Genomic DNA, 26,915 nt, shown 5'->3' on the forward strand with positions numbered 1-26,915 from the left:
TAGCTGCCAATTTTTTTTTTTTTTTTTTTTTAAGCACCTCGGGACCTCCCCCACGCCTCTCCTGCACATCCTTCTCTCTTCACGCATCAATTTATATTTTCTCCCTGGCAATGATAAAAAAAAAAAAAAAAAAGTAAAAGCCTCAGCTGTCTTTTGATCGCGAGTGGAAAAAAAAACAAAAATAAATTCCCCCCCCTTCCACTTCTCCCCCCCTCTTTTATGATCGTGCGCCCTGCACAGCGCACGCACCCACCGGGTCGGCTGTCGCGTAAAAAACGAAACACGCGAGCTGTTTGCTGCTGCTGCTTCTGGATCCGGGGATTCTGGGAGCGCGCAGCTCGCAGGATTTTGCGCAGAAGTTGCATTCGGGACTGATTCTCCTCTCGACCGGGACAGACAGGGATGGGGTCCCCGTGCGGAGCGGGATGGAGAGGACGGACGCTCCTGGTCTGGGTGGCCGCTGTCAGCTTGGCTCTAGCGGACGGAAGGAGAGCGCGGCAGCCCCGCTGTCCCTTCGGGTGCACCTGCACCAAAGATAATGCCCTGTGTGAGAATGTGCGATCAGTCCCGCACACTTTCCCCACCGACGTGGTTTCTCTGTAAGTGCCACCTCCTGCGTTTTCTTGTGCAAACCACGTATTTGGTGCAAGTGTCCAACACTTTTTTCTCTCTCTTTCTGTCTCCATCCTATTAGATCTTTTGTCAAGTCCGGATTTCATGAAATCACAGGAGGAAGCTTTGTTCATACACCCGCCCTCCAACTTCTGTGAGTAAAACCTTTTTACTCTATCTATCTATCTGTCTATCTATCTATCTTGTGCTGCAGACACAGATTTTAAAGGGGAATTCTTTCTGTAATGGTGTCAGGATTATGCAAGAGATCACAGGGCTGCAGTCAGGAGGTGTATGCCAGGGGCGGAGTTGAAGGGGGTGTTGACGGAGAATACACTCAAAAAAAGAAGAAGAAAACATGACAAATATGTACATTATATTATCAGAATGTGTCCAAATAACATAACTTGCTTACGTTATGTTATTTGGACACATTCTGATCATGTGCAATCAATGTACATGTTTCAATCATGTAAATCCAACATTTTTTTTTGTTTTTTAATTTAAGGGTGAACAATGAAGTGCTCTATAAATAAAATGCATGCTTATGATTATAATCACAAAGGTTTTGTGTGCAGTGACATTTATGGTTAGTGTTGGATTGAGTAGACTACATTAGTTTTACATCCAGTAAATGTTAGAGTTTAAATATATATATATATATATATATATATATATATATATATATATATATATATATATATATATATATATATATATATATATATATATATATATAGTCCATTTGCTTCATGTCCAGTTAGGTTTTGTGGGTGGTGTATTTTGTTTTACATTGAGTTGACTACATTAGTTTTATATCCAGTAAATGTTACAGTGTTTTATCATTTTTAAATTCTTCTTCTTCTTCTTTATTTATTTTACTGTTACTTAAATATTTTGTTTGTTTCATGTTCAGTTAGCTTTTATGGGCAGTTATCTTTGTATTTTGTTTTACATTGAGTGGACTACATTAGTTTAATATCCAGTAAATGTTACAGAGTTTTATCATTTTTAAATTCTTCTTCTTCTTTCTCTTTCTTTCTTTCTTTCTTTCTTTCTTTCTTTCTTTCTTTCTTTCTTTCTTTCTTTCTTTATGTTACTGTTACTTAAATATTTTGTTTGTTTCATGTTCAGTTAGCTTTTATGGGCAGTTATCTTTGTATTTTCTTTTAGATGGAGTTGACTACATTAGTTTTATATCCAGTAAATGTTACAGAGTTTTATCATTTTTAAAAATTCTTCTTATTTATTTATTTATTTATTTTACTGTTACTTAAATATTTCATTTGTTTCATGTTCAGTTAGGTTTTATGGGCAGTTATCTTTGTATTTTGTTTTAGATTGAGTTGACTACATTAGTTTTATATCCAGTAAATGTTACAGTGTTTTATCATTTTTAAATTCTTCTTCTTCTTCTTTATTTATTTTACTGTTACTTAAATATTTTGTTTGTTTCATGTTCAGTTAGCTTTTATGGGCAGTTATCTTTGTATTTTGTTTTACATTGAGTGGACTACATTAGTTTAATATCCAGTAAATGTTACAGAGTTTTATCATTTTTAAATTCTTCTTCTTCTTCTTCTTTCTTTCTTTCTTTCTTTCTTTCTTTCTTTCTTTCTTTCTTTCTTTCTTTCTTTCTTTCTTTCTTTATGTTACTGTTACTTAAATATTTTGTTTGTTTCATGTTCAGTTAGCTTTTATGGGCAGTTATCTTTGTATTTTCTTTTAGATGGAGTTGACTACATTAGTTTTATATCCAGTAAATGTTACAGAGTTTTATCATTTTTAAAAATTCTTCTTATTTATTTATTTATTTATTTTACTGTTACTTAAATATTTCATTTGTTTCATGTTCAGTTAGGTTTTATGGGCAGTTATCTTTGTATTTTGTTTTAGATTGAGTTGACTACATTAGTTTTATATCCAGTAAATGTTACAGTGTTTTATCATTTTTAAATTCTTCTTCTTCTTCTTTATTTATTTTACTGTTACTTAAATATTTTGTTTGTTTCATGTTCAGTTAGCTTTTATGGGCAGTTATCTTTGTATTTTGTTTTACATTGAGTGGACTACATTAGTTTAATATCCAGTAAATGTTACAGAGTTTTATCATTTTTAAATTCTTCTTCTTCTTTCTTTCTTTCTTTCTTTCTTTATGTTACTGTTACTTAAATATTTTGTTTGTTTCATGTTCAGTTAGCTTTTATGGGCAGTTATCTTTGTATTTTCTTTTAGATGGAGTTGACTACATTAGTTTTATATCCAGTAAATGTTACAGAGTTTTATCATTTTTAAAAATTCTTCTTATTTATTTATTTATTTATTTTACTGTTACTTAAATATTTCATTTGTTTCATGTTCAGTTAGCTTTTATGGGCAGTTATCTTTGTATTTTGTTTTAGATTGAGTTGACTACATTAGTTTTATATCCAGTAAATGTTACAGTGTTTTATCATTTTTAAATTCTTCTTCTTCTTCTTTATTTATTTTACTGTTACTTAAATATTTCATTTGTTTCATGTTCAGTTAGCTTTTATGGGCAGTTATCTTTGTATTTTGTTTTAGATTGAGTTGACTACATCAGTTTTATATCCAGTAAATGTTACAGAGTTTTATACATATTATATATATATATATTATATATATATAAACCCAAAACCCAAAAAAGTCCCAGAATTTTAGAGTAATGGGAGTCACAGAGCATATTTTGAACATGTTCAGGATCTGCTCTATGACAGAATTTCAACCCTGAACATTGCTGACACACCTATGGGATTTTGTGTTGAAGCCGTGTCAGGGTGGTTGTGACCTTTGGTGTGACTCTGCCCTCGAGTGTCGCACAGCAACGCTCGGCTGAGAGTCCACTAATCCATCTGAGCTGGTATCATGTTGTCCACAATTCTGAGTTAGTCCTCCTTGAGAATAAAAAAAAACCTATCATATTCTCATAATAAGACCTTTCTGGATGCTTTTTGAGGTGCACAATGTGTTATTTTAGAAACTCACACTGTCAGTTTAAATAATGACTCACACATGTAGGTTGCAGCTGCTTCTTCGAGTTGTTTTGTGAAAAAGCCTGGAGGAGTCATTATTTATTCTTTTACCTGACACTGTGGAAATAAATACAGAACGATACCTATCAAATATGAACATCACACCCCTTCATCTCTTTAGATTAAAAAAGTGAGTGTCGAGGAAATTTTGTGGGAGAAATTCAGAGAACATTTCTGGAAACAGGAAGAAAATCTGTGATTTTAAATAGATTTTTTTCTTCTCTTCTTTCACAGATTGTTCACAGCAAATTCATTTGACTTAATCGATGAAGATGCCTTCCTGGGTTTACCACATCTTGAATATCTGTGAGTATTTTTACAACCATGCAAAGTGGTAGCACATGCTGTCATATTGTTTTTTTTGTTGGAGCTTGACATTCATCCAAATGATTGACCTCTGGCTGACCTTGTGAGGGCTATTCCAGAATAACTGTGTAATATATTTGCAAGGTTGGGTAGGATTACTTTGAAAGAATACATGTGGATTACATGTATGTATGTACATACATTTGGATTACTTGTAATCTGATTACTTTTGGATTACATTTCAAAGTAATCCTACCCAACCTTGCATATTTGGTCCAAATTGGGTTCAACATCAAATTCCTCGACCTTGAATTTTGCCAAAAACTATTTCTTTAAGGGCAATTTCACTGTCAACCTTCATTGACATACCAATCAGCATAAAGAGTTGGGAGGAATAGACCAACAAACAGTGCGACTGACATGACCTTGGCTCCAATGATTGACCTTTGCCAAATTTGACCTTGCCTGGTCAATTCTAGAACCTACCTACATACTGTATGTGTGCCAAGTTTGGACTAAATCAAAGTGAAATGCTTAAATTTTGATGCTTGATCCCAATAACTTTGACCCTAATGATTTTCCTTGGGCAAATATGATCTCATCTGGCCAATTCCAGAACCTACCTACCTACTATAGGTGTGCCACGTTTGGTGGACATGAGAGCATAAAATCAACATTCTGATGTTTGACCCCAATGATCTGGACTTTTTGGCAAAACAAACCCTTTAAGGGCAGTTGCGTAGTTCGCCATCATCCACATATCAAATTTGGTGGAAATTGGCCAAATAACCTGGGAGGGAGGAGGAGGGGAACACATAGACAAACTTTGCTAAAAAATTATAGTATTATACTGGAGCACTTATAGAGTGATTTTTAAAAAATATATAAATTATTTTATCTTTTTTTCCCCGCTTTTATTACATGCAGCCTAAAGAGGCTCAAAGACAATGTTCCAAAAGTATTCTGACTTATTTTCACGTGGGATTATGAAATGTTAACACGTCATTTTGCTCACAAGAGTCTTCTCGCTCACAGATTCATTGAAAACAACCAGATTGCTTCAATTTCTCCATATGCATTCCGGGGCTTGAAGGCACTCATCCATCTGTAAGTACGTTAGGTTTTTCCATTTGAAATGATGTTTCCTTGTTCCTTATCTTAGCTCTGTCCTAAGACACATCCTCCGCTACACGTTCTTCCTGCTCAACATCATTCGCCTTACAGCCACTGAGACAGCTGCTGTAGTGGTCCGACCCGTGCGTCGGTGCCCTGTGCCCTGTCAGTTTATTACTGTCGCACAAACGCACAGCCAGACAGAAACGCTGATGTCGGCGGTATGTCTGATTTAACCACTGGAAGGAAGCATGAGCGAGATCGTGTTTCTGAAGGGCAGATCGTGCTGGAGCAGAGGTGATTTTGCTGGAGCACATAGGCCCAATTACTATGGTGGATTTCAGGTGTAACCCCCCCCCCCCCCCCCAAAAAAAATATAATAATAACAATAATAATTCCACACACACTGATTGCAGGAGTAAATCATTTGATAATCAAGTCTGGGTTCAATGCCCCGTTGCCTCTCTTCTTCGCCGCATTCCATGACACCATTTGAAGCAAATGAATCATCGCGTCTGAAACTGATTAACTGTTATGAAAGGCTTTGCCCACTAAATGAAACCATTAGGCTCGAACACATTTCTCAGTTTGGAAAAAATGCAGAATGAATTGCTTCTGAAAATAAATGCCATGAAGTGCAAGAAACACTACAGTGATGACACCTATTGAGCAGTGAAGATTCCGTGGCTCAGAAAGCAGTTGATTGTTTTAAGACACAAAAATCAAATAACTGCATCAAAAATAATTTTTATTGTTTTGAACTGCTAGAAATACTATTGTCTGAGGGTTACCATAAATGCTGGTATTCAGCGGGTTAAAAAAGATACATTGTTTCAAAACACTTAAAATTAAATGAAACAATTGCTTCACTGTTTTGAAACATTCAAAAGAAACAAATATTTCAAAACATTCAAAAACATTTTTAACAAAACACATATCAGAAAATGCTGCACCTTTCAAAATGCTCTAAAACTAAATGAAATAATGCTTCAGGTAAATGACTGACAGTTGATTAAAACACACTGCATTAGAAAATTAATCATTATTTTGAAAAGGGAGAAATACTTTGCTACTGACATCAGGCAAGTAGAAAATAAGTAATTACTTCAGATAATTCACTGTTTCACTCAAAACCTTAATGAAACAATTTCTTCAAACATGATTGATTGTTATAAAATGATTAAACACACCGCATTAGAAAATGAATCATTATTTTGAAAAGGGTGAAACACTTTGCTACTGACATCAGGCAAGTAGAAAATAATTCACTGCTTCAGATAATTCACTGTTTCACTCAAAACCTTAATGAAACAATTTCTTCAAAAATGATTGACTGTTATAAAATGATTAAAACACACTGCATTTGAAAATGAATCATTGTTTTGAAAAGCGAGAAATGCTTTAGTGCTGACACCTGGCAGGCAGAAAACAATTCACTGTTTCACTCAAAAAAACTTAAAGAAACAATTGCATTAGAAAATGTTTCACTGTTTTGAACCACTTGAAAAACTAAATAAAACAACTGCATCAGAAAATAATTTACTATTTTCAGAAAAAGGTTCATTTCAAAACATTTGAAGCAATTACAGGTTCAGATGCTTCAGAAAAGAAGGATTTGGTGTTCCGAAACAATCTAAATACTATAATGTCGAGACCTAGTGGATAGTGTAAGTTTGAAAATGAATGAATGAGAATGAACACTATTCATGTTGCGTGTTGTGTCATAAATAACCCAGCAGGTGAATAACTGAAGTAATGAATGATGACATGATGTCCGACTGCTTCCTTTGTTGCCACCAAACAATTATGCTCAGTCTTATTTCAAACAGACATTATAAAAAAGCAGCATTTTATCAGAAAACATTTACTTTCTAGAGTTTCAAACCTCATCAGTGCTAAAAATAATTACATTACTGCGCGATCTGCAGGTCAGAGCCAAATATAACCCATCTGTAACTTTAGACCTGATGAACCTTGAGTTGGTACTAAGTCGCTGGCGGGTCAACATGTTTACAGTTTCCTGTAGTGCAGCGCAACTTTGAAAGAAATGCTTGTTTAGCTTTTATTTATAATCTCATCTTTTCACATATAAGAGCTTTGTCAGTTTACATGGGTTTAAAGTGCAATAAACAGACAAACAGTGGGGGGGCTGTTTGTGTTCAGCACTTCTCACCGGTTTGTCATCTCCTGCTGGGAGGCTGGTGATGCTTGTCGTGTGGCCGTGACAAAGGTTAGATTTGTCACGCTTGATGTCTGTGCAGTAGGAGGATTTTTGGGCACTGCTTAGATGATAATGGTAAATATAACGCAATGCTAAAATAGTCTCAGCTGTATGAGCATGTAATCAATGAAAGACTGTGTTGGAAGAAAGTGACCTTTTGACCTCTTAGAATAGGTCAAGGTTAGCCATCTTTTAACTTGTCCAAGGTCTGTGTCCCAAGAATGTTCTCTGTGAATTTGAAGACCCTGGCAGTAAGAGGACTGGAGTTATGCTGAGCACAGACAGACAAACGGTTGGACGGATACAAAGGCTTCGCGTTACCCGATGGACATATTTTGGCCTCGGGTAAAAATGCCATCTTCTGCCATTTGTAGTTTACATTTTCTGATAGGAATCACGGTACTAAATCATCTCTTTCTTCGGTTCATTTGGTCTGACTGAATTATTCTGAATATGCATCAACATAAACCCTTCTGTTCTTGGAATCGCCTTCTCATGAATAATACGACATTCATGAATCACGTTGACGTTTGGTTTTCATTCACTTCTCTTTGTGAATTTGGATTTCGGCCTCTCATTCACAAATCACAGGTCTCTGCAGAGCTACTATTTACTGACTGGTTTAAGTCCGTTTCTGCACCATCCCTTTCATCCCTGTATATTTTGGTATCAAATGTTTCTTATGTGGAAAATCACAGAAACAAAATGAATGGTTTAAAATGAACTACACAGTCAGTCATACAATAAAATGTAGCATTTAACAATCTCTGTGGAAATGCAACACTGTGACATCCTGCTGTCCATTCAAAATGTGCAAAAAGGTCACAGCCAAAATTAAAAAATAAAAAAATTCTGGAAATATACTCAACAAAAATATAAACGCAACACTTTTGGTTTTGCTCCCATTTTGTATGAGATTAACTCAACGATCTAAAACTTTTCCCACATACACAATATCACCATTTCCCTCAAATACTGTGCACAAACCAGTCTAAATCTGTTATAGTGAGCACTTCTCCTTTGCTGAGATAATCCATCCCACCTCACAGGTGTGCCATATCAAGATGCTGATTAGACACCATGATTAGTGCACAGGTGTGCCTTAGACTGCCCACAATAAAAGGCCACTCTGAAAGGTGCAATTTTGTTTTATTGGGGGGGGATACCAGTCAGTATCTGGTGTGACCACCATTTGCCTTATGCAGTGCAACACATCTCCTTTGCATCATCCGTGAAGAGAACACCTCTCCAACGTGCCAAACGGCAGCGAATGTGAGCATTTGCCCACTCAAATCGGTTACGACGACGAACTGGAGTCAGGTCGAGACCCCGATGAGGACGACGAGCATGCAGATGAGCTTCCGTGAGACAGTTTCTGACAGTTTGTGCAGAAATTCTTTGGTTATGCAAACCGATTGTTCCAGCAGCTGTCCGAGTGGCTGGTCTCAGATGATCTTGGAGGTGAACATGCTGGATGTGGAGGTCCTGGGCTGGTGTGGTTACATGTGGTCTGCGGTTGTGAGGCTGGTTGGATGTACTGCCAAATTCTCTGAAACGCCTTTGGAGACGGCTTATGGTAGAGAAATGAACATTCAATACACGAGCAACAGCTCTGGTTGACATTCCTGCTGTCAGCATGCCAATTGCACGCTCCCTCAAATCTTGCGACATCTGTGGCATTGTGCTGTGTGATAAAACTGCACCTTTCAGAGTGGCCTTTTATTGTGGGACAGTCTAAGGCACACCTGTGCACTAATCATGGTGTCTAATCAGCATCTTGATATGGCACACCTGTGAGGTGGGATGGATTATCTCAGCAAAGGAGAAGTGCTCACTATCACAGATTTAGACTGATTTGTGAACAATATTTGAGGGAAATGGTGATATTGTGTATGTGGAAAAAGTTTTAGATCTTTGAGATCATCTCATACAAAATGGGAGCAAAACCAAAAGTGTTGCCTTTATATTTTTGTTGAGTGTATGATCGAGTCAAGCATTTTTATTTTTTGTATTCTTGACTGCCTATGCTGCATTTTTATTTTATTTATTTATTTATTTATTTTTACAAATCTTTTTTGAGTGTAACTCATTTTTTATTCATTTGTCTTGGAAAAATAATATTTTTGATGAATCAATATATTTAAATTTATTAATATATTTTGTAATTATTAGGAGTATTAGGACATTATTTTTAAACTTTTTTGTAATACCTAATTTATTATAACTGTCTTGATTGTTTGGTGTTTTATTGTTTTTTATTGCTTTTTTGTGAAGCACTTTGTTTTTATTTGAATGTGTTATATACTTACATAAATAAATAGTATTATTATTATCTTCAGCAGCTGCACTACTACTACTAATAGTAGTAGTAGCAGTAGTAGTATGTGCTGCTCCACTACTGAATTGGCAAAATGTGCACACAATTTTTCATCATCAGAATCAAATTTCACACATTTGTGGCCATTAGGTGCATTTGAATCTCTGGATCCATGTCAGTAATATGTAAAAATTAATATCATATATACCCGCTGTCCCATAAGAGGGCCCAGGGCTCTCCACACGAAATACTGCCTGAAGAGGGGGCGGGTCAATGCACCAGCATGGCCAATATCATGTACATTGGAATGCCAATTTCAATAAAATGTCTAAATTTATCACAAATAAAAAAAATATATATCAGAAATAACTCACGTGATTGTGTTAATTTTTTTTGTTCTTTTCTCATTCATTGAATGGATTCCATGTAATTTAATTTAATTTAATTTCAGGTGGCCGGTTAACCAACTTACTTAAAAAAAGGGCGGGGCTAATGCTTTGCCGTGGGCCCTCCGACAGGCAAACACGGTAATCAACAGGTTGCTCCAAGTGCAAATACAGTCTGGTCCAAAAGTATATGGACAGTAACACACTGTTATGTTATTGTTTGTTTTGTTTTGGGGTTTTTTTTGCCTCTTCACACTACCACAGTGGAGTTGAAATGAAACAATCAAGATGTTCTTGAAGTGTAGATTGTCAGATGTAATATAAATATTGCATCAACCATTTCAAAATTACGACCATTTTTACACGCAGTTGCTCCATTTTCATTAATCATGAAAAATTGTACAAACTAAACATAATGAGTACTGTTAATATAAATCATTTTTACAGCCAGTTTTCATTAGACATGTCAGGAGATGGAGGCAGTCCTCAAAAATTGAGCGATTGTTCAAGAAGGAGACAAGTGAGGGAAGCCACCATATATTTGACATCTCTGAAGGAGTTATGGACTTCTGTGGCTTCAACTGGCATTGTCTTCTTCTGCAAGGCTCCCTTCCTGTGCACCAGCATGGACTCCAAAAATTTCCTGTATATTCGTATTGTTAATTGTGTCATTAGCATGGTCCAAGCAGAGGGTCACCCCTTTGAGTCTGGTCTGCTTGAGGTTTCTTCCTCAAATCATCAGAGGGTGTTTTTCCTTACAACTGTTACCTGTGTGCTTACGCTGAGGGTTGGTAAAGTTAGACCTTACTTGTGTGAAGTGCCTTGAGGCAACTTTGTTGTGATTTGCCACTATATAAATGAAAATAAATTGAAATTGAACAGAAATTACAACTTTTGTCTGCTGTATCACCAGTCAGAGCTTCACGGTGCAGTCAGTGTTCATACAAGAAACAGAAAAAAACTCTAGACTTGAAGAGTCTCCCATGTGCCTTCTGGCAAAGTGTAGTTGAAATATGATGCATTTTTTAATAGAAAAGTATTCAGTGTTTGAATAACAGAAGCAATGACAAATATTCAATGCAGCATGATAAATGGTTCTCATTTCACTTCAATTGATATTTTGTTTTTAATCTTTGTATAGGAGTCTGGCTTACAACAACCTGGAGACGCTACCCAAAGATGTTTTCAAAGGAATGGACGCTTTGACCAAAGTGTGAGTGCATGTTTGGATTTTATTCCGAGGAGGTTTCTGCAAATGTTTGATGATACTGTCTTTGTCAGTTTGACAAGCAGCATGTTTAGTAGATGATCACCAAATAGTCATGAGGAAAATTAAAATCAGCTTAGTATGATTAGTTTTAGAGGCAGATGTTCCCATCAAAGGACAGTAAAGACACAAGAGCAGGTAGAAAGTGAACACAGAATTAGTGGGGGGAGACGAGTAACAGAGGATGAAAATAAAGAATCAGAAGAAAAAAATTCCTGTAACCAAAATAAGTACAGTGCCAAAAAAAAGTACGGTGTCCACCAAAAGTAATGGAACACTTGGTATTTCACACATTTTAATTTGCTTTGGCCATTTCAAATACAAAAAATACAACAAAAGAAATTCTAAAATTATCGTTCTTAAACTCAAACTCAAAGCAAATCTCTACAACCTGATATAAATTATTTAAAAATATAAAAGCCAAGGTGATGGGTTGCACAAGTAATGGAACACTCTGGTATAATACCTGTAAATAACCAGTTTTATTGCCAGTTTTCGTCAGACAAGTCAGGGGATGGATACATAAACATTTCCTTAAAAAGAAGACCTGAAAGCTACAAATTGCCAGAAGGTACATCTGAGATGCAAGCCTAGATTTGATGTTTTGGATAAAGAAAATCCTCCTCTATACGACTTCATCATCAAGCTGTATATCTGGTGATACAAAATGCAAAACATTCATTATGCACAATTTCTCCAGTCACAGCAGCAGAAGCCTGTAACTTCCTCTGGTTTGTCTGGGTGTGTTGGTGGCTTTCCTCACTCTTCTCCTTCTTGCACAGTCACTCAGTTTTTGAGAAAAGTCTACACCACACAGATTTACCATAGAGTGCCATACTGTTTGTATTTCTTCATAAATTATGTAAGTAAAGTTGTAGACATATTCAGTGACTTGGAAATGTTTATGTATCCATCCCCTGACTTGTCTGAAGAGAACTGGCAGTAAAACTAATTTAAAGGTATCGACGCCTTGCAGTCACATGACCTAGGCCACTCCCCATCGCCACGTGCAGGGCTTCCAGGATTAGTGACACGAGAAACAACGTACATACTGCAAAGGGTGGGATGAGCTTCTAGACAAACTCATTATGTCTGAATGTGATAGTGGCATAAGCGAACATACCAGGTTATCTTTCTGGTGCTGAATTACAAGTGGTACAAGGAGAAATTTTTTGTTTTTGGCATTTGTACACCTGTCATGCTGTTTTCTTTGTTGACTGCATGTGGAGCAACATGACCACATGTGTAAGTACACTCAGGTCATAATAAGTTAATTGAGGATTGCAGACTTCCATATTTATAATCATATTTAGTGAAAATGTTTGTCATCAACTTTATTTTACTATTCCTAACCATAGCCTTAGTGATAATGTTCATCATTAACTTTATTGAATTTTGTGTACACTGCTGCAGGTATTGTAGAGGAAAAGTCAGCTGGCTCTCACTTTTTTCGGCGTCCCACCGCTGCTTCTGTAATGAAATGAGTAATGCCTTAGAGGCGCAGTTTTTTTTTTTATTATTTTTCTATTTCTAACTATACCAATGGTGTAATGGCTGAAAAAAAGATGGAAAACAGAGGAAAGACAACTTGAGATGGCTTGTTCACACAGCCAAGTGTGCTAAACTTGACCTTCGGCTGTGCTTGGCACCGCCCTGCACGTGACCTGTGACATCACATGCAAAGCCTGAAGCGTTCCATTGCTTGTGCAACCCATCATCTTGGCTTATACATTTTTAATTAATTTATATCAGGTTGTAGAGATTTGCTTTCAGTTTGAGTTTAAGGAAAATAATTTTAGAAATGTTCATTTTTTTTGTATTTGCAACAGCATAAACAAATTAAAATGTGTGAAATACCAAGTGTTTCAATACTTTTGGAGGGCACTGTATGTGCAGGAGATAAGAGGGCATCATACGATGGGATGCCAGAACAAACAGTAAAAAAGTAATCAATTACGTAGGGAAAAGAATTATTTTTGATGCTGGCTGTATTCCTGCTCCTGCAATCTGTTGAAGCAGTGCATTTTAACGTCTGTGTTTTAGATGTTGTGTTGATGCACACACACACACACAGACAAAGACACACAAGGTCAATAACACAATTCAGAATGAGGGTGCAGTCTGAGTGGTTTCTATTTGGGAGATGAAGCACCTGTTGTGGTTCAGCTGGATTACAGCCAGAGGAGAGGACAGAGGAGCATGAGAGGAAAGAAAAACTGTCCAGGAAATGTTTAAAGCTACAGTGTGTAGGATTTAGTGTCATCTAGTGGTTAGGTTGTAGATTACATTTTATGTTGCCATTCACAATTTTGTCTTCCTTCATGTTTTGAGTGAAACAGTGAATTGTTTTCTGAGACAGTGAATTGTTTTCTGCCTGCCAGATGTCAGTACTAAAGTGTTTCTCGCCTTTCATCATCATCAATCAATTTTATTTATATAGCGCCAAATCACAACAAACAGTTGCCCCAAGGCGCTTTATATTGTAAGGCAAGGCCATACAATAATTACGTAAAAACCCCAACGGTCAAAACGACCCCCTGTGAGCAAGCACTTGGCGACAGTGGGAAGGAAAAACTCCCTTTTAACAGGAAGAAACCTCCAGCAGAACCAGGCTCAGGGAGGGGCAGTCTTCTGCTGGGACTGGTTGGGGCTGAGGGAGAGAACCAGGAAAAAGACATGCTGTGGAGGGGAGCAGATCAATCACTAATGATTAAATGCAGAGTGGTGCATACAGAGCAAAAAGAGAAACACTCAGTGCATCATGGGAACCCCCCAGCAGTCTAAGTCTATAGCAGCATAACTAAGGGATGGTTCAGGGTCACCTGATCCAGCCCTAACTATAAGCTTTAGCAAAAAGGAAAGTTTTAAGCCTAATCTTAAAAGTAGAGAGGGTGTCTGTCTCCGTGATCCGAATTGGGAGCTGGTTCCACAGAAGAGGAGCCTGAAAGCTGAAGGCTCTGCCTCCCATTCTACTCTTACAAACCCTAGGAACTACAAGTAAGCCTGCAGTCTGAGAGCGAAGCGCTCTGTTGGGGTGATATGGTACTATGAGGTCCCTAAGATAAGATGGGACCTGATTATTCAAAACCTTATAAGTAAGAAGAAGAATTTTAAATTCTATTCTAGAATTAACAGGAAGCCAATGAAGAGAGACCAATATGGGTGAGATATGCTCTCTCCAAACACTGATTCATTTTCTAATGCAGTGTTTTTATTTTACTTCTTTTGGCAATGGTGATTCATGTTCCTTTGCCTTCTGTTGTAGGCAACATGTATGATGCTCCGTTTCACAAAAACTGAGTGTTCTCAAGCTTGTTAGTCTGCATTAGCAACCAGTAGACAGTGTACTTTTCTCCACATTGCACCCAGTGAGTCAAGACTTCAAACATTCTTCGAGAAAAGTTGGTTTCTCAGAATGCAAATGGCGAACCACACCCTACTTTTTCTGGGTCAGGCTCAAAATTCCTCAATCGTCACTCCTATCTTTCACACTGTAGCTTTAATAAGTTTCCCATATTAGCTCAGATTTGTTTGTGGAAAAGTAATGTGTCTACAAGTAGTTTGGCATCAACAACTCATCAACAATGACTAGTTTATTTTGAATATGTTGGTAAATAATGTGCAATGATTTGATGATATTTGAGAAAGTATTACATGACATAATGACTCTCTGGATTAAAGTACCAATGATTTCATCTGTGGTTAGATGGAAGCCTGATCACTTGTTTTTGTTTTGGGTTGCTGACCTATGACCCTGATCTTTGATCCTGATCACTCATCTTTGGATCTGACCTTTGAACACAACTGGTGATCTTTGATCCTGACCAAAGATTCTGATGGCTGGCTCTTGATCCAGTTCGCGGAACTTAATCAGGATCAAATTACTGAGAGATCAAAGACAGGTTCAAGATCAAATGAATCTAGATCAAAGCACATTTCTCAAATGTTGGTGCTGCTCCTTGATCTGGCACACCACCAAAATTAAGTAGTTTCTTCCTTAACCCAAGGCTTACAGTAGTGTTCAGAATAATAGTAGTGCTATGTGACTAAAAAGATTAATCCAGGTTTTGAGTATATTTGTTATTGTTACATGGGAAACAAGGTACCAGTAGATTCAGTAGATTCTCACAAATCCAACAAGACCAAGCATTCATGATATTCACACTCTTAAGGCTATGAAATTGGGCTATTAGTAAAAAAAAGTAGAAAAGGGGGTGTTCACAATAATAGTAGCATCTGCTGTTGATGCTACAAACTCAAAACTATTATGTTCAAACTGCTTTTTTAGCAATCCTGTGAATCACTAAACTAGTATTTAGTTGTATAACCACAGTTTTTCATGATTTCTTCACATCTGCGAGGCTTTAATTTTGTTGGTTTGGAACCAAGATTTTGCTCATTTACTAGTGTGCTTGGGGTCATTGTCTTGTTGAAACACCCATTTCAAGGGCATGTCCTCTTCAGCATAAGGCAACATGACCTCTTCAAGTATTCTGACATATCCAAACTAATCCATGATACCTGGTATGTGATATATATGCCCAACACCATAGTAGGAGAAACATGCCCATATCATGATGCTTGCACCACCATGCTTTACTGTCTTCACTGTGAACTGTGGCTTGAATTCAGAGTCTGTGGCCCTTGGACACAAAAAGAACAATTTTACTCTCATCAGTCCACAAAATATTCCTCCATTTCTCTTTAGGCCAGTTGATGTGTTCTTTGGCAAATTGTAACCTCTTCTGCACATGTCTTTTATTTTACAGAGGGACTTTGCAGGGGATTCTTGCAAATAAATTAGCTTCACACAGGTGTCTTCTAAGTGTCACAGCACTTACAGGTAACTCCAGACTGTCTTTGATCATCCTGGAGCTGATCAATGGGTGAGCCTTTGCCATTCTGGTTATTCTTCTATCCATTTTGATGGTTGTTTTCCGTTTTCTTCCACGCGTCTCTGGTTTTATGTCCATTTTAAAGCATTGGAGATCATTGTAGATGCATATAGGTTTTCCCCCTCTCCAATCAACTTTTTAATCAAACTACGCTGTTCTTCTGAACGTCTTGAACATCCCATTTTCCTCAGGCTTTCAAAGAGAAAAGCATGTTCAACAGGTGCTGGCTTCATCCTTAGATAGGAGACACCTGATTCACACCTGTTTGTTCCACAAAATTGACAAACTCACTGACTGACTGCCACACTACTATTATTGTGAACACCCCCTTTTCTACTTTTTTTTTTACTAATAGCCCAATTTCATAGCCTTAAGAGTGTGCATATCATGAATGCTTGGTCTTGTTGGATTTGTGAGAATCTACTGAATCTACTGGTACCTAGTTTCCCATGTAACAATAAGAAATATACTCAAAACCTGGATTAATCTTTTTAGTCACATAGCACTACTATTATTCTGAACACTACTGTATCTACCAATTTTCATTGAAATCAGTTCAAGTCCTTTTGAGACACAGTGTCCTGTTGACAAAACAGACAGACCAGTAGTGGATCTAATATCAGGTAAAGGGGGGAGGAGGTGTTGTGACTTGGTTGGGTGTGCTCTTGCTCTCCTCCTGGGAACATCTGTAGCTTTTTTCCAGCATTCTAAGGCAATCTGGGAAGCTAAATACAGACTCCCTAGTAATTTTTATTTAAAAAACTAGAAATGACAACTGAATGTCTAATCTTGTGATTTAGGGATCTACGGGGGAACAACCTGATATGTGACTGTAAGCTCAAGTGGTTGGTGGAGTGGATGTACCACACTAACGCCACCTTGGATCAGATCTACTGTAGTGGGCCACCAATCCTCCAGGGGAGGATGATTAACGATCTGCTGCCACATTCTTTTGACTGCATCACGGCAGGTACCACCTTCATCTGTCATCTAAACACGATACCAGTAGCACTGTTTGGATCTATTGGACCAACTTTGTTCTGTGCTACTTGCCACGCCCGCTCTCTGATTGGAGGGGAAGCAGTAGCAATCCACGTGAATGTGTCGCTTAACTGTCATTTTTACACCTCACACATACGAGGGCTGTCAAAGTATAGGTCCTTTTTTATTTTTTTCAAAAACTATATGGATTTCATTCATATGTTTTTACGTCAGACATGCTTGAACCCTCGTGCGCATGCGTGAGTTTTTCCACGCCTGTCAGTGACGTCATTCGCCTGTGAGCACTCCTTGTGGCAGGAGTCGTCCAGCCCCTCGTCGGAATTCCTTTGTCTGAGAAGTTGCTGAGAGACTGGCGCTTTGTTTGATCAAAATTTTTTCTGAACCTGTTAGGCACATCGAAGTGGACACGGTTCGAAAAATTAAGCTGGTTTTCGGTGAAAATTTTAACGGCTGATGAGAGATTTTGAGGTGATACTGTCGCTTTAAGGACTTCCCACGGTGCGAGACGTCGCGCAGCGCTCCCAGGCGCCGTCGTCAGCCTGTTTCAAGCTGAAAACCTCCACATTTCAGGCTCTATTGATCCAGGACGTCGTGAGAGAACAGAGAGGTTTCAGAAGAAGTCGGTTTCAGCATTTTATCCGGATATTCCACTGTTAAAGGAGATTTTTTTAATGAAAGACGTGCGGACGGGTCCGCGCGTCGGGACGCAGCCGGCGCGGTGCGGCGGCACAGGAAAAACACCTCCGTGTTGAATAACCATTTGTAAAATCCAGGCGGCTTTTGATGGCTTTCAGTGGAGTGAGTATATGAGAAATTGTTTAACAGCTGGACATGTTCCAACTTCTCCTTAAGGCTTCCAACAGAGGTGTTTTTCCTGTGGCGGAGCATCGCAGTGGCTGCGAGCCGACGCTGCAATCCGTCCGCACGTGTTTCATTAAAAAAATCTCCTTTAACAGTGTAATATCCGGATAAAATGCTGAAACCGACTTCTTCTGAAACTTCTCTGTTCTCTCACGACGTCCTGGATCAATAGAGCCTGAAATGTGGAGGCGCCTGAGAGTGCTGCGCGACGTCTCGCACCGTGGGAAGTCCTTAAAGCCACAGTATCACCTCAAAATCTCTCATCAGCTGTTAAAATTTTCACCGAAAACCAGCTTAATTTTTCGAACCGTGTCCACTTCGATGTGTCTCACAGGTTTAGAAAAAATTTTGATCAAACAAAGCGCCAGTCTCTCAGCAACTTCTCAGACAAAGGAATTCCGACGAGGGGCTGGACGACTCCTCCCACAAGGAGTGCTCACAGGCGAATGACGTCACCGACAGGCGTGGAAAAAACTCACGCATGCGCACGAGGGTTCAAGCATGTCTGACATAAAAACATATGAATGAAATCCATATAGTTTTTGAAAAAAATAAAAAAGGACCTATACTTTATTGACAGACCTCGTACATTATGCGAGTACCAAGTAGGACAGGGCTTATTTGTGCACCCATGGATGTATTGTTGGGTGCAGTACCATTGTTATCATGAAACAGCAGAAAATGACTGTGACTTAGACTAGCAAAAACCTGGTCAAAAGTTCTGTTATTTAAATGACACAATATTAAGATACACCCCACGAAGGTGGGTTCATGATACGTGTGCACTCTGCTGGTACACACAGGGATGCATAATAATGTGCCTCACGACTATAAGATCTAACTGAATTCCAAAATTAACAACAAAACAAGTAAGGACTGAGGCATTTAAATGCTTCACCTCAGGGAACTGTGGTGGACGACTACTACTCCTATAGATGTGCTTTGATGCCTCTCACTTCTGAGTTTGCCCTGTCAATAGCAATGCTGCAGATGCTGGCACACTTCGTCTTAAATGGAAGATAGATGATCTGATTTGTTTATTTCATATTATACTCAAAACACACCCATGACTAATTAAATAACTATGCAACACATTTGCATCCTGCAGTGTACTTTGCGCTCACATTATGCAGTGTTTAAACTGCAATGTCAGGTTGGCAACACTCCAAATGCACTTAGGCTTAGGGCATTAGACTGCGAGCCTTCGATTATTATAACCTTCAAGATTATGACAAACAAGCCATTTCAGGCCTAGTTTCTTTATTTATAGACATTTACTTGTGGGATACTTAACAAGAAATACACATATTTCAATAGAAAGATAGCTAAAAACATATTTTGCAAAAGATGACACCTCTAAAGAGATTTGTCATAAAGTATTTCTATCTACAATAACCAACCAGGGAGCATAGACAGCATTTTGTGATGAAGGGTGCCGTGATCAAAGCATCCAAGTGGAAAACCCAACAAATCCATTCACTTCAATGGAAAAGTCTTCAGCTGGCGACAGTATAACAGCAAGCTGACAGCAGCCGCTAGCAGAATGCCAACACTGCCTCGTCTGCAGCATTACAACTCACTGAACAGTTTCCTTTAGTGGTGGAAGTTGCTTTCTTCCTCTTAAATAAATACTGACCTTTTCATGTAAAATTGCATACAATCTCATTGTAATTTGTGTTCAGTACCACAAAGTTCAACAGTGTACCACACTCAGAAGCCTTACAGCATAGAGGCGCGTCTCCTGGGTGGCAGATAGGGGAAACTCCTTTTCCTTTGGAGGTTGGGAAACCTTCCTTTGGATGTATTGGGCTGGGACTGGCTGTGTGGGTGGGTCATGCTGGCCTAGCCCGACAACCAACCCTGAATTGGGCCAGATACTGGCCTCTCTCTCCTAGCCTGTGAATGGTTGGCGGCCAAGAAGCTGACGTCAGCTTCACTTTGGTGTTGCACGAGCACTGCTCTCCTATTGGTCGTTTAGCAGTGGGAAATCTCACTCCAAGATGGAGGCCAGTATCCGGCCCAATTCATAGCCGGTTGTCAGGTTAATGCCGGCCTTGGTCAACGACCGGGGCCGGCGGACTGGCTTGTGAAGGCTGGTTCTGGTTAGGGGCTTCTGGTGAGAGGCTAACTCTCGTTCCTCTTAGGGATGGGAGACACTGTAACAACAGAAACAATCTCGGTGATAGAAGAAAACACTTGGATGTTGTTAGCACTACGCTAAATAGTCCACATTTTCTGTCATGGGGTACCATATTTTCCTGAGTGTAAGTTGCACCCAACTATAAATCACAGGACTTTGCAAACTAGGAAAAAATCCATGATTTATTTGCCCTAAAATGTGTATATAATTAATGTTTTAAGTTAGCTTGCTTGCACTGTTTATCAATGGAAAAGAAGCATTGGGCACCCAATTGTCCCATTACTTGTGATCTCTTTAAAATGGGCCATCACACACAAAATGAGGGACACAATCTGTTTGGATGTAATGACCATCAAAGGACAAATATCAGTCTTGAATTATTTGTTTTCATCTCTAATGTGTGGTTGCAGCAAATATAACAAACTGTCCAGGTCTAAATATCTGTGGGCCTAACTGGATTTACGTTGCACTTTTCAGAGTTTGCCTCCTATCAGTCATTGAAGTTTGAGTCTATATCAGTGGAGGCCTTCACCTTTGGTAAGGATCAGTATGTTGTCTTTGCCCAACCGTTTGCTGGGACGTGCACCTTCCTGGAATGGGATCATGTAGAGATGAACTTTAGAACCTACGACACCATTGAAAGTGAGTGAACAAATGAGTTAAATAATGGTCTTAAAAAGGTGTAAATGTGGTTACCAGACAACCAAAGTAAATTCTAGACCGCTGTATCAGTTAGGAAGTTACAACCTCAATTCCAGTGAAGTTGGGACGTTGTGTAAAATGTAAATAAAAACAGAATGCAATGATTTGCAAATCCTCTTCAACCTATATTCAACTGAATACACCACAAAGACAAGATATTTAATGTTCAAACTGATAAACTTTATTGTTTTTGTGCAAATATTTGCTCATTTTGAAATGGATGACTCCAACACATTTCAAAAAAGCTGGGACAGTGGTATGTTTACCACTGTGTTACATCACCTTTCCTTCTAACAACACTCAATAAGCGTTTGGGAACTGAGGCCACTAATTGTTGAAGCTTTGTGGGTGGAATTCTTTCCCATTCTTGCTTGATGTACGACTTCAGTTGTTCAACAGTCTGGGGTCATGGACACTAACACACCCCCATACCATCACAGATGCTAGCTTTTGAACTTTGCGCTGATAACAATCTGGATGGTCTATTTACTCTTTCCACACTTTTTCACTTTGTGTCTGTCCATTCCAAATGAGCTCAGGCCCAGAGAAGGCAGCAGCGTTTCTGGATGTTGTTGATGTATGGCTTTCGATTTGCCTGGTAGAGTTTTAATTTGCACTTGTAGATGTAGCAATGAACTGTGTTAACTGACAGTGGTTTTCTGAAGTGTTCCTGAGCCCACGCAGTAAGATTCTTTACGCAATCATGTCAGTGTTTAATGCAGTGCTGCCTGAGGGATCGAAGGTCACGGGCATTCATTGTTGGTTTTCAGCCTTGCCGCTTATGTGTAGAAAGTTCTCGAGATTCTCTGAATCTTCTGATTATATTATGGACTGTAGATGGAATCCCTAAATTCCTTGCAACTGAATGGTGAGAAACATTGTTCTTAAACTGTTGGACTATTTCTTCACACAGTTGTTCACAAAGTGGTGATCCTCGCCCCATCTTTGCTTGTGAACAGCTGAACCTTTTGGGGTTGCTTCTTTTATACCCAATCATGACACTCACCTGTTTCCAATTAACCTGTTCACCTGTGGAATGTTAGGCATCCATTTCAAAATGAGCAAATATTTGCACAAAAACAAAAATTCTATCAGTTTGAACATTAAATATCTTGTCTTTGTGGTGTATTCAATTTGAAGAGGATGAAGAGGATTGCAAATCATTATATTCTGTTGTTATTTACATTTCACACAACTTCCCAACTTCATTGGAATTGGGGTCATACTACCCCCCAAATAATTAACAAGAATAATGCATTATTTAGTATTAATATCTTCTTTTTCCTCCAGGTATCTCCACTGTGGTCTGCAAGCCCATGGTGATTGACAACCTCCTCTTTGTCATTGTGGCCCAGCTGTTTGGCGGCTCGCACATCTACAAGCGCGACATCTCGGCCAACAAATTCATCAAGATCCAAGACATTGACATCCTGAAGATTCGCAAACCCAATGACATTGAGACCTTCATGATTGATGGGGAATCTTTCTTTGTCATTGCTGACAGTTCTAAGGTAACAACTTGAAAATACAGTCCAACTTGATGATGTCCATCCAAAGTTTCCTCTTCTCTGCTTGATGTCTAGAAGGCTATTTTCCAATCAGCACAAACCACATTCAATGATTATAACATTTTTAAACATCACATTTAGAGTACAGCTACGTTTGAGAGTGAGCCTTAAAATCTCACAATACCGTGGAAACATTTGAGCCTCCTTGAACTTTTACACATTTTAATGTTTTTATGACATCACATAAAAAAATATTCAGGTATGTCTTTTAAACTCAAATTGAAAATGAATCTCTATGACATGATATCCCATATGGAAAAGATATGCATAAATTTTATAAAGTTTGTATCTGTTCTATCTGGAACTTGTAAGTAATACATGTGACAGTCAAACCAGATATAAGGTCCTTAGTAAATTTGTACAATATGTGATTTATATAAATTGGGAACTTACAAGAACAATATATGACAGTAATTCCACATACAGAATCCTTAGTAGATATGTGTAATATCAAACTGAGACTTATAAGCACAACACATGTCAAACATAAAGTTTATTACTGGAACTGATGTAAATTCTTGTAAGTTTTTCTATTTATTTTCCATATAGAAAAAACTTACAAGAATTTACATCAGTTCCAGTAATAAACTTTATGTTTGACATGTGTTGTGCTTATAAGTCTCAGTTTGATATTACACATATCTACTAAGGATTCTGTATGTGGAATTACTGTCATATATTGTTCTTTTAAGTTCCCAATTTATATAAGTTACATGTTGTACAAATTTACTAGGGATCTTTCTTATATCTGGTTTGACTGTCACATGCATTACTTCCAAGTTCCAGATAGAACAGATACAAACTTTATAAAATTTATGTATATCTTTTCCATATGTGTACATAAGTATGTGCCCAAATCAAAATATGACTTTTACAGCCAGTTTTCTTTGGACAAGTCAGGGGATGATACACTGAATACAGCTCGGGCTTGATTTACTTCATTATGAAACAGAAACACTATGCACTGTATGGTAAATCTGTCTGGAGTATCTTCACAAGTACCTTTATTGTTCCTCACATATGCACATCTTGTTTGAATGAGTGTACAAATGGATTACAGCTTGCACACACCCCCTACTGGCTGTGGTATGGACTATATTACTGGACGTAATTTTGTGTCCCCATCCTGTATACCTTGCATGTGTTTAGCCCACCATCTCACCATATCAACTCTTCCTGTCACCTCCTGGGTGCTCCCACTGGTGTCTGTGGTACTGCCAAATGTTGCAATATGCTCTTACATATGTTGAAACCAGGAACACCCATCCACACAAACACGCTTCCTTAAAAAAATAAAATAAAATAAAAAAAACATGAAAATTTCAGTTGGCTTGTTATTTTGTGCAGTGATTGCCATGGTTTCATCTTTTATAGATTGCACATTTACAAATCAACATATACATATTTTGTAATATGCAGTAGCGGGCAAAGTTCAGCTGATCAGCTAACAACTAATTACCAAAGATAAGTTTCATTGGTGGATTACCTTTGCGGCTAACTTTAAAAACCATTCCTAGCCTGATTAGTTTCCACTGAGTTCAAGTCAGCCAACATATTTTAGTAACGTTTTAACAGCTAAAAACACTTGTTAACCCTAAAATCATACATTTGTTCCTGCCTGTTGGAGCTTATACACTAATCTAGTAAGCAAAGGCAGCAGGCGTCACCTCCAGGAGATGGAAAAACAGGTCAAACCAGAGTAAACGCTTTAGTTACATTAGAAGAAGAGCAACTGGAAATTTCTAACATCTGCAATCCAGATCCGGATCACCACCAAAATTCCATGGAGTCTTCCATGCCCTAATATCTATCTGTGGTGCAATTTAGTGAAAATCTGTGAAGTAATTTTGACATAATCCTTCAAAGCCTATATAAAGTTAAATCTTGATCTGGAATCCAGATCCAGATCACCTCCCAAATTTAATGGAGTCTTCCATTCCCTAATGTGTATCTGTGGTGAAAATTTCATCAAAATCCGTGCATAGATTTAACACAATCCGTTCAAGCCTATATAAAGTGAAATCTTGATCCAGAATCTGGATCCGGATCACCTCCAAAATTAAATGGAGCCTTCCATGCCCTAATATGTATCTGTGGTGAAAATTAAATCAAAATCCGTGCAATAGATTTGACGTAATCCTTCAAAAGCATATATAAAGTGAAATCTTGAAAATGATTACGTCCTTGGTGGATGTAATAATTTCTCTGTGTATTTTTGTTTCTTATTCATTTAATAGTTTCCGTACTGTGAATAAACTGTATGTGAACAAACTACAGTTTAATTTGGTCATTTTATTATTTATGTACACCACAATAATCTGGTTTTGGCCTGCTACGTCTGTTTGGGAACCTCTACGTTTACACTTCAACATATTAAAATTTCAAAACTTTTAATCTGTTTTTCAAAATTTTAGAGCTAAAAAAACAAAGCCAAAGCAAAATTCAAATATTGGTAATAGAGATTAGCAGTTAGCGGTTATTGGTAGCATAAAGCAAAATGTTTTAGTGGTTTATTTTTTTGACATATCACATTAATGTTTCAGTTAGCACATTAGCGATTATTGAAGCTACCTTTTAGGTTAGCTGTGCCGAACACTGCTGAAACTGTACTGTGCTTCTTGCAGGCTGGCTCCACGACAGTGTACAAATGGAACGGCAATGGGTTCTACTCCCACCAGTCACTCCATCCGTGGTACCGGGACACAGATGCAGAGTATTTGCAAATCTCCAACAAACCCCACTTGATTTTATCCAGCAGCTCCCAGAGGCCTGTTGTGTATCAGTGGAACAGAAACCAGAAAAACTTTGACCGGCGTACCGACATCCCAGAAATGGAGGATGTCTTCTCCATTAAACACTTTCTTGTTAAAAGTAAGTGCTTCCGCTATCTGCACACAAAACAATTAATTTTTGTATGGACCTTAAAAACACGTGTCTCGTTGGACTTGGAACTGAATCGTGCACACGGCAGATGATGTGTTTCCATTATTCATGCAGCGCTGGACAATTTTTGTTTTAATCTTGACTGTGTAATATGATTCACTGAAGGCTGATCCAGGGTCAACATTGTCTGTGATGCAGTTATTCACTTTGAATTAAAACCCTTTATGACTCACTCTCTTTAGCTGTAAATTACTTTACTTCATCATTGCTCAATATGTCATACACATTCATTTTGTGCAGGAGGCAATAAAAGTCAGTGTCGACTGCAATGAATCCTGTCCATAAATCATCACATTATAATATTCTCTGCAGTTTTTGCCTTTTTAAGGTTGTGACCTACTATTTTTTATGAGTGTTTCTATTTCAGATCCAGATGTAGACCCACAAAAACTAACCAGTCCCTTGAATTGTTGTCCCTTTTCAAAGGTGAGCTGTTCATCTGCTTGACAAGATTCATTGGAGACTCCAAAGTAATGCGTTGGGATGGTGCCATGTTCAAAGAGGTCCAGACGTTCCCTTCCCGGGGCTCGATGGTGTTCCAGCCTGTCTCCATTGGCAACTGGCAGTATGCCATTTTAGGCAGTGATTATTCACTGACACAGGTCTACCAATGGGACACCAAGAGAGCCCACTTTGTCCCATCACAGGAGCTGAGTATCCAGGCACCCAGAGCATTCTCTCTGGTATCTATTGACGACCGGGTGTTCTTGCTTGCCTCCAGCTTCAAAGGAAAAACTCAGATTTATGAGCACCTCATGATTGATCTGAGCAGTTAAATATATTTGGGACAAATTGTACATCTAACAATCCTGTAATTGTGATGAATTTGTTAGAGCATTTGAAATACACCAGCAGTTTCCACCTTTCACCAAACCAAGTTCAGACGGTCAAAAAAAGTATGTCATAAACATCTCAATAAACATTACTGTAATTGGTTTTACTCTACACTCCATATTAAGTTGCTGAATTTCTTAAGTGAATATGTAAATTCCTTTTAATTTCTGAAATCTACCCTGCACTGAATGCAGGGTAGATGAATTCATGATATTAAATAATATATGGTCCAGACATTTCAGGATACCCGACACTGAAGTTGCTACAACAATAGTATTTCATTTTAAAATAATGTATACCTAAAATAATATACAATATTTACAGCTTCTTTCATTTTAATGTTTAAATTCCACAACACATATGAACTGACTGTCAGGTCAGAAACATATCACTAATTTTGTCATTTTTAGTCTTACTGTTGTTAGGCCCCATTTACTATAGCAATATGTGCTTCATAAATTGTTTTTGTTAATCTTGTTAGTATTTAATAGGGAATATTTAGGAAGTTTTGTTATTTGTTTTGCTGCTCATAACCAGGAAATATTGCATAAATAGTAAATTATTTCTAGATAAATGCAAAATGTGTCTAGAACGTAATATACACGTGTTTAAAAAAATAGAGCCCGGCAGATATGCATTTTTTTATGGGGCCTGTGGGGCCAATTTTGATATTAGGAAGTAAAAAAAAAAAATCT

The 26,915-nt window shown here is 38.0% G+C and overlaps 1 protein-coding gene across 1 annotated transcript; it reads left to right on the forward strand.

Annotated features, from left to right (window-relative positions):
* The first annotated feature begins 277 nt into the window (after positions 1-277).
* On the forward strand, positions 278-26,311 carry lgi1b (leucine-rich, glioma inactivated 1b). The gene is made up of 10 exons (XM_034193763.1): positions 278-599; positions 695-766; positions 3,900-3,971; positions 5,007-5,078; positions 11,150-11,221; positions 16,971-17,140; positions 20,651-20,815; positions 22,166-22,386; positions 25,068-25,314; positions 25,813-26,311. The coding sequence occupies exons 1-10, from the start codon at positions 403-405 to the stop codon at positions 26,160-26,162; spliced, it is 1,638 nt and encodes a 545-aa protein (XP_034049654.1). The 5' UTR covers positions 278-402; the 3' UTR covers positions 26,163-26,311.
* Positions 26,312-26,915: the final 604 nt, after the last annotated feature.

The sequence above is a fragment of the Thalassophryne amazonica genome, chromosome 18 (assembly GCF_902500255.1).
Source record: "Thalassophryne amazonica chromosome 18, fThaAma1.1, whole genome shotgun sequence".
Classification (NCBI taxonomy): Eukaryota; Metazoa; Chordata; class Actinopteri; order Batrachoidiformes; family Batrachoididae; genus Thalassophryne; species Thalassophryne amazonica.

Bases quoted from the DNA above. Each gene is read 5' to 3' on its own strand.
- lgi1b (XM_034193763.1), top strand. From the start codon at position 403: ATGGGGTCCCCGTGCGGAGCGGGATGGAGAGGACGGACGCTCCTGGTC. The intron at 11,222-16,970 runs GTGAGTGCATGT...CTTGTGATTTAG, and splicing joins ATGGACGCTTTGACCAAAGT to GGATCTACGGGGGAACAACC. The intron at 17,141-20,650 runs GTACCACCTTCA...TGCACTTTTCAG, and splicing joins TTTTGACTGCATCACGGCAG to AGTTTGCCTCCTATCAGTCA.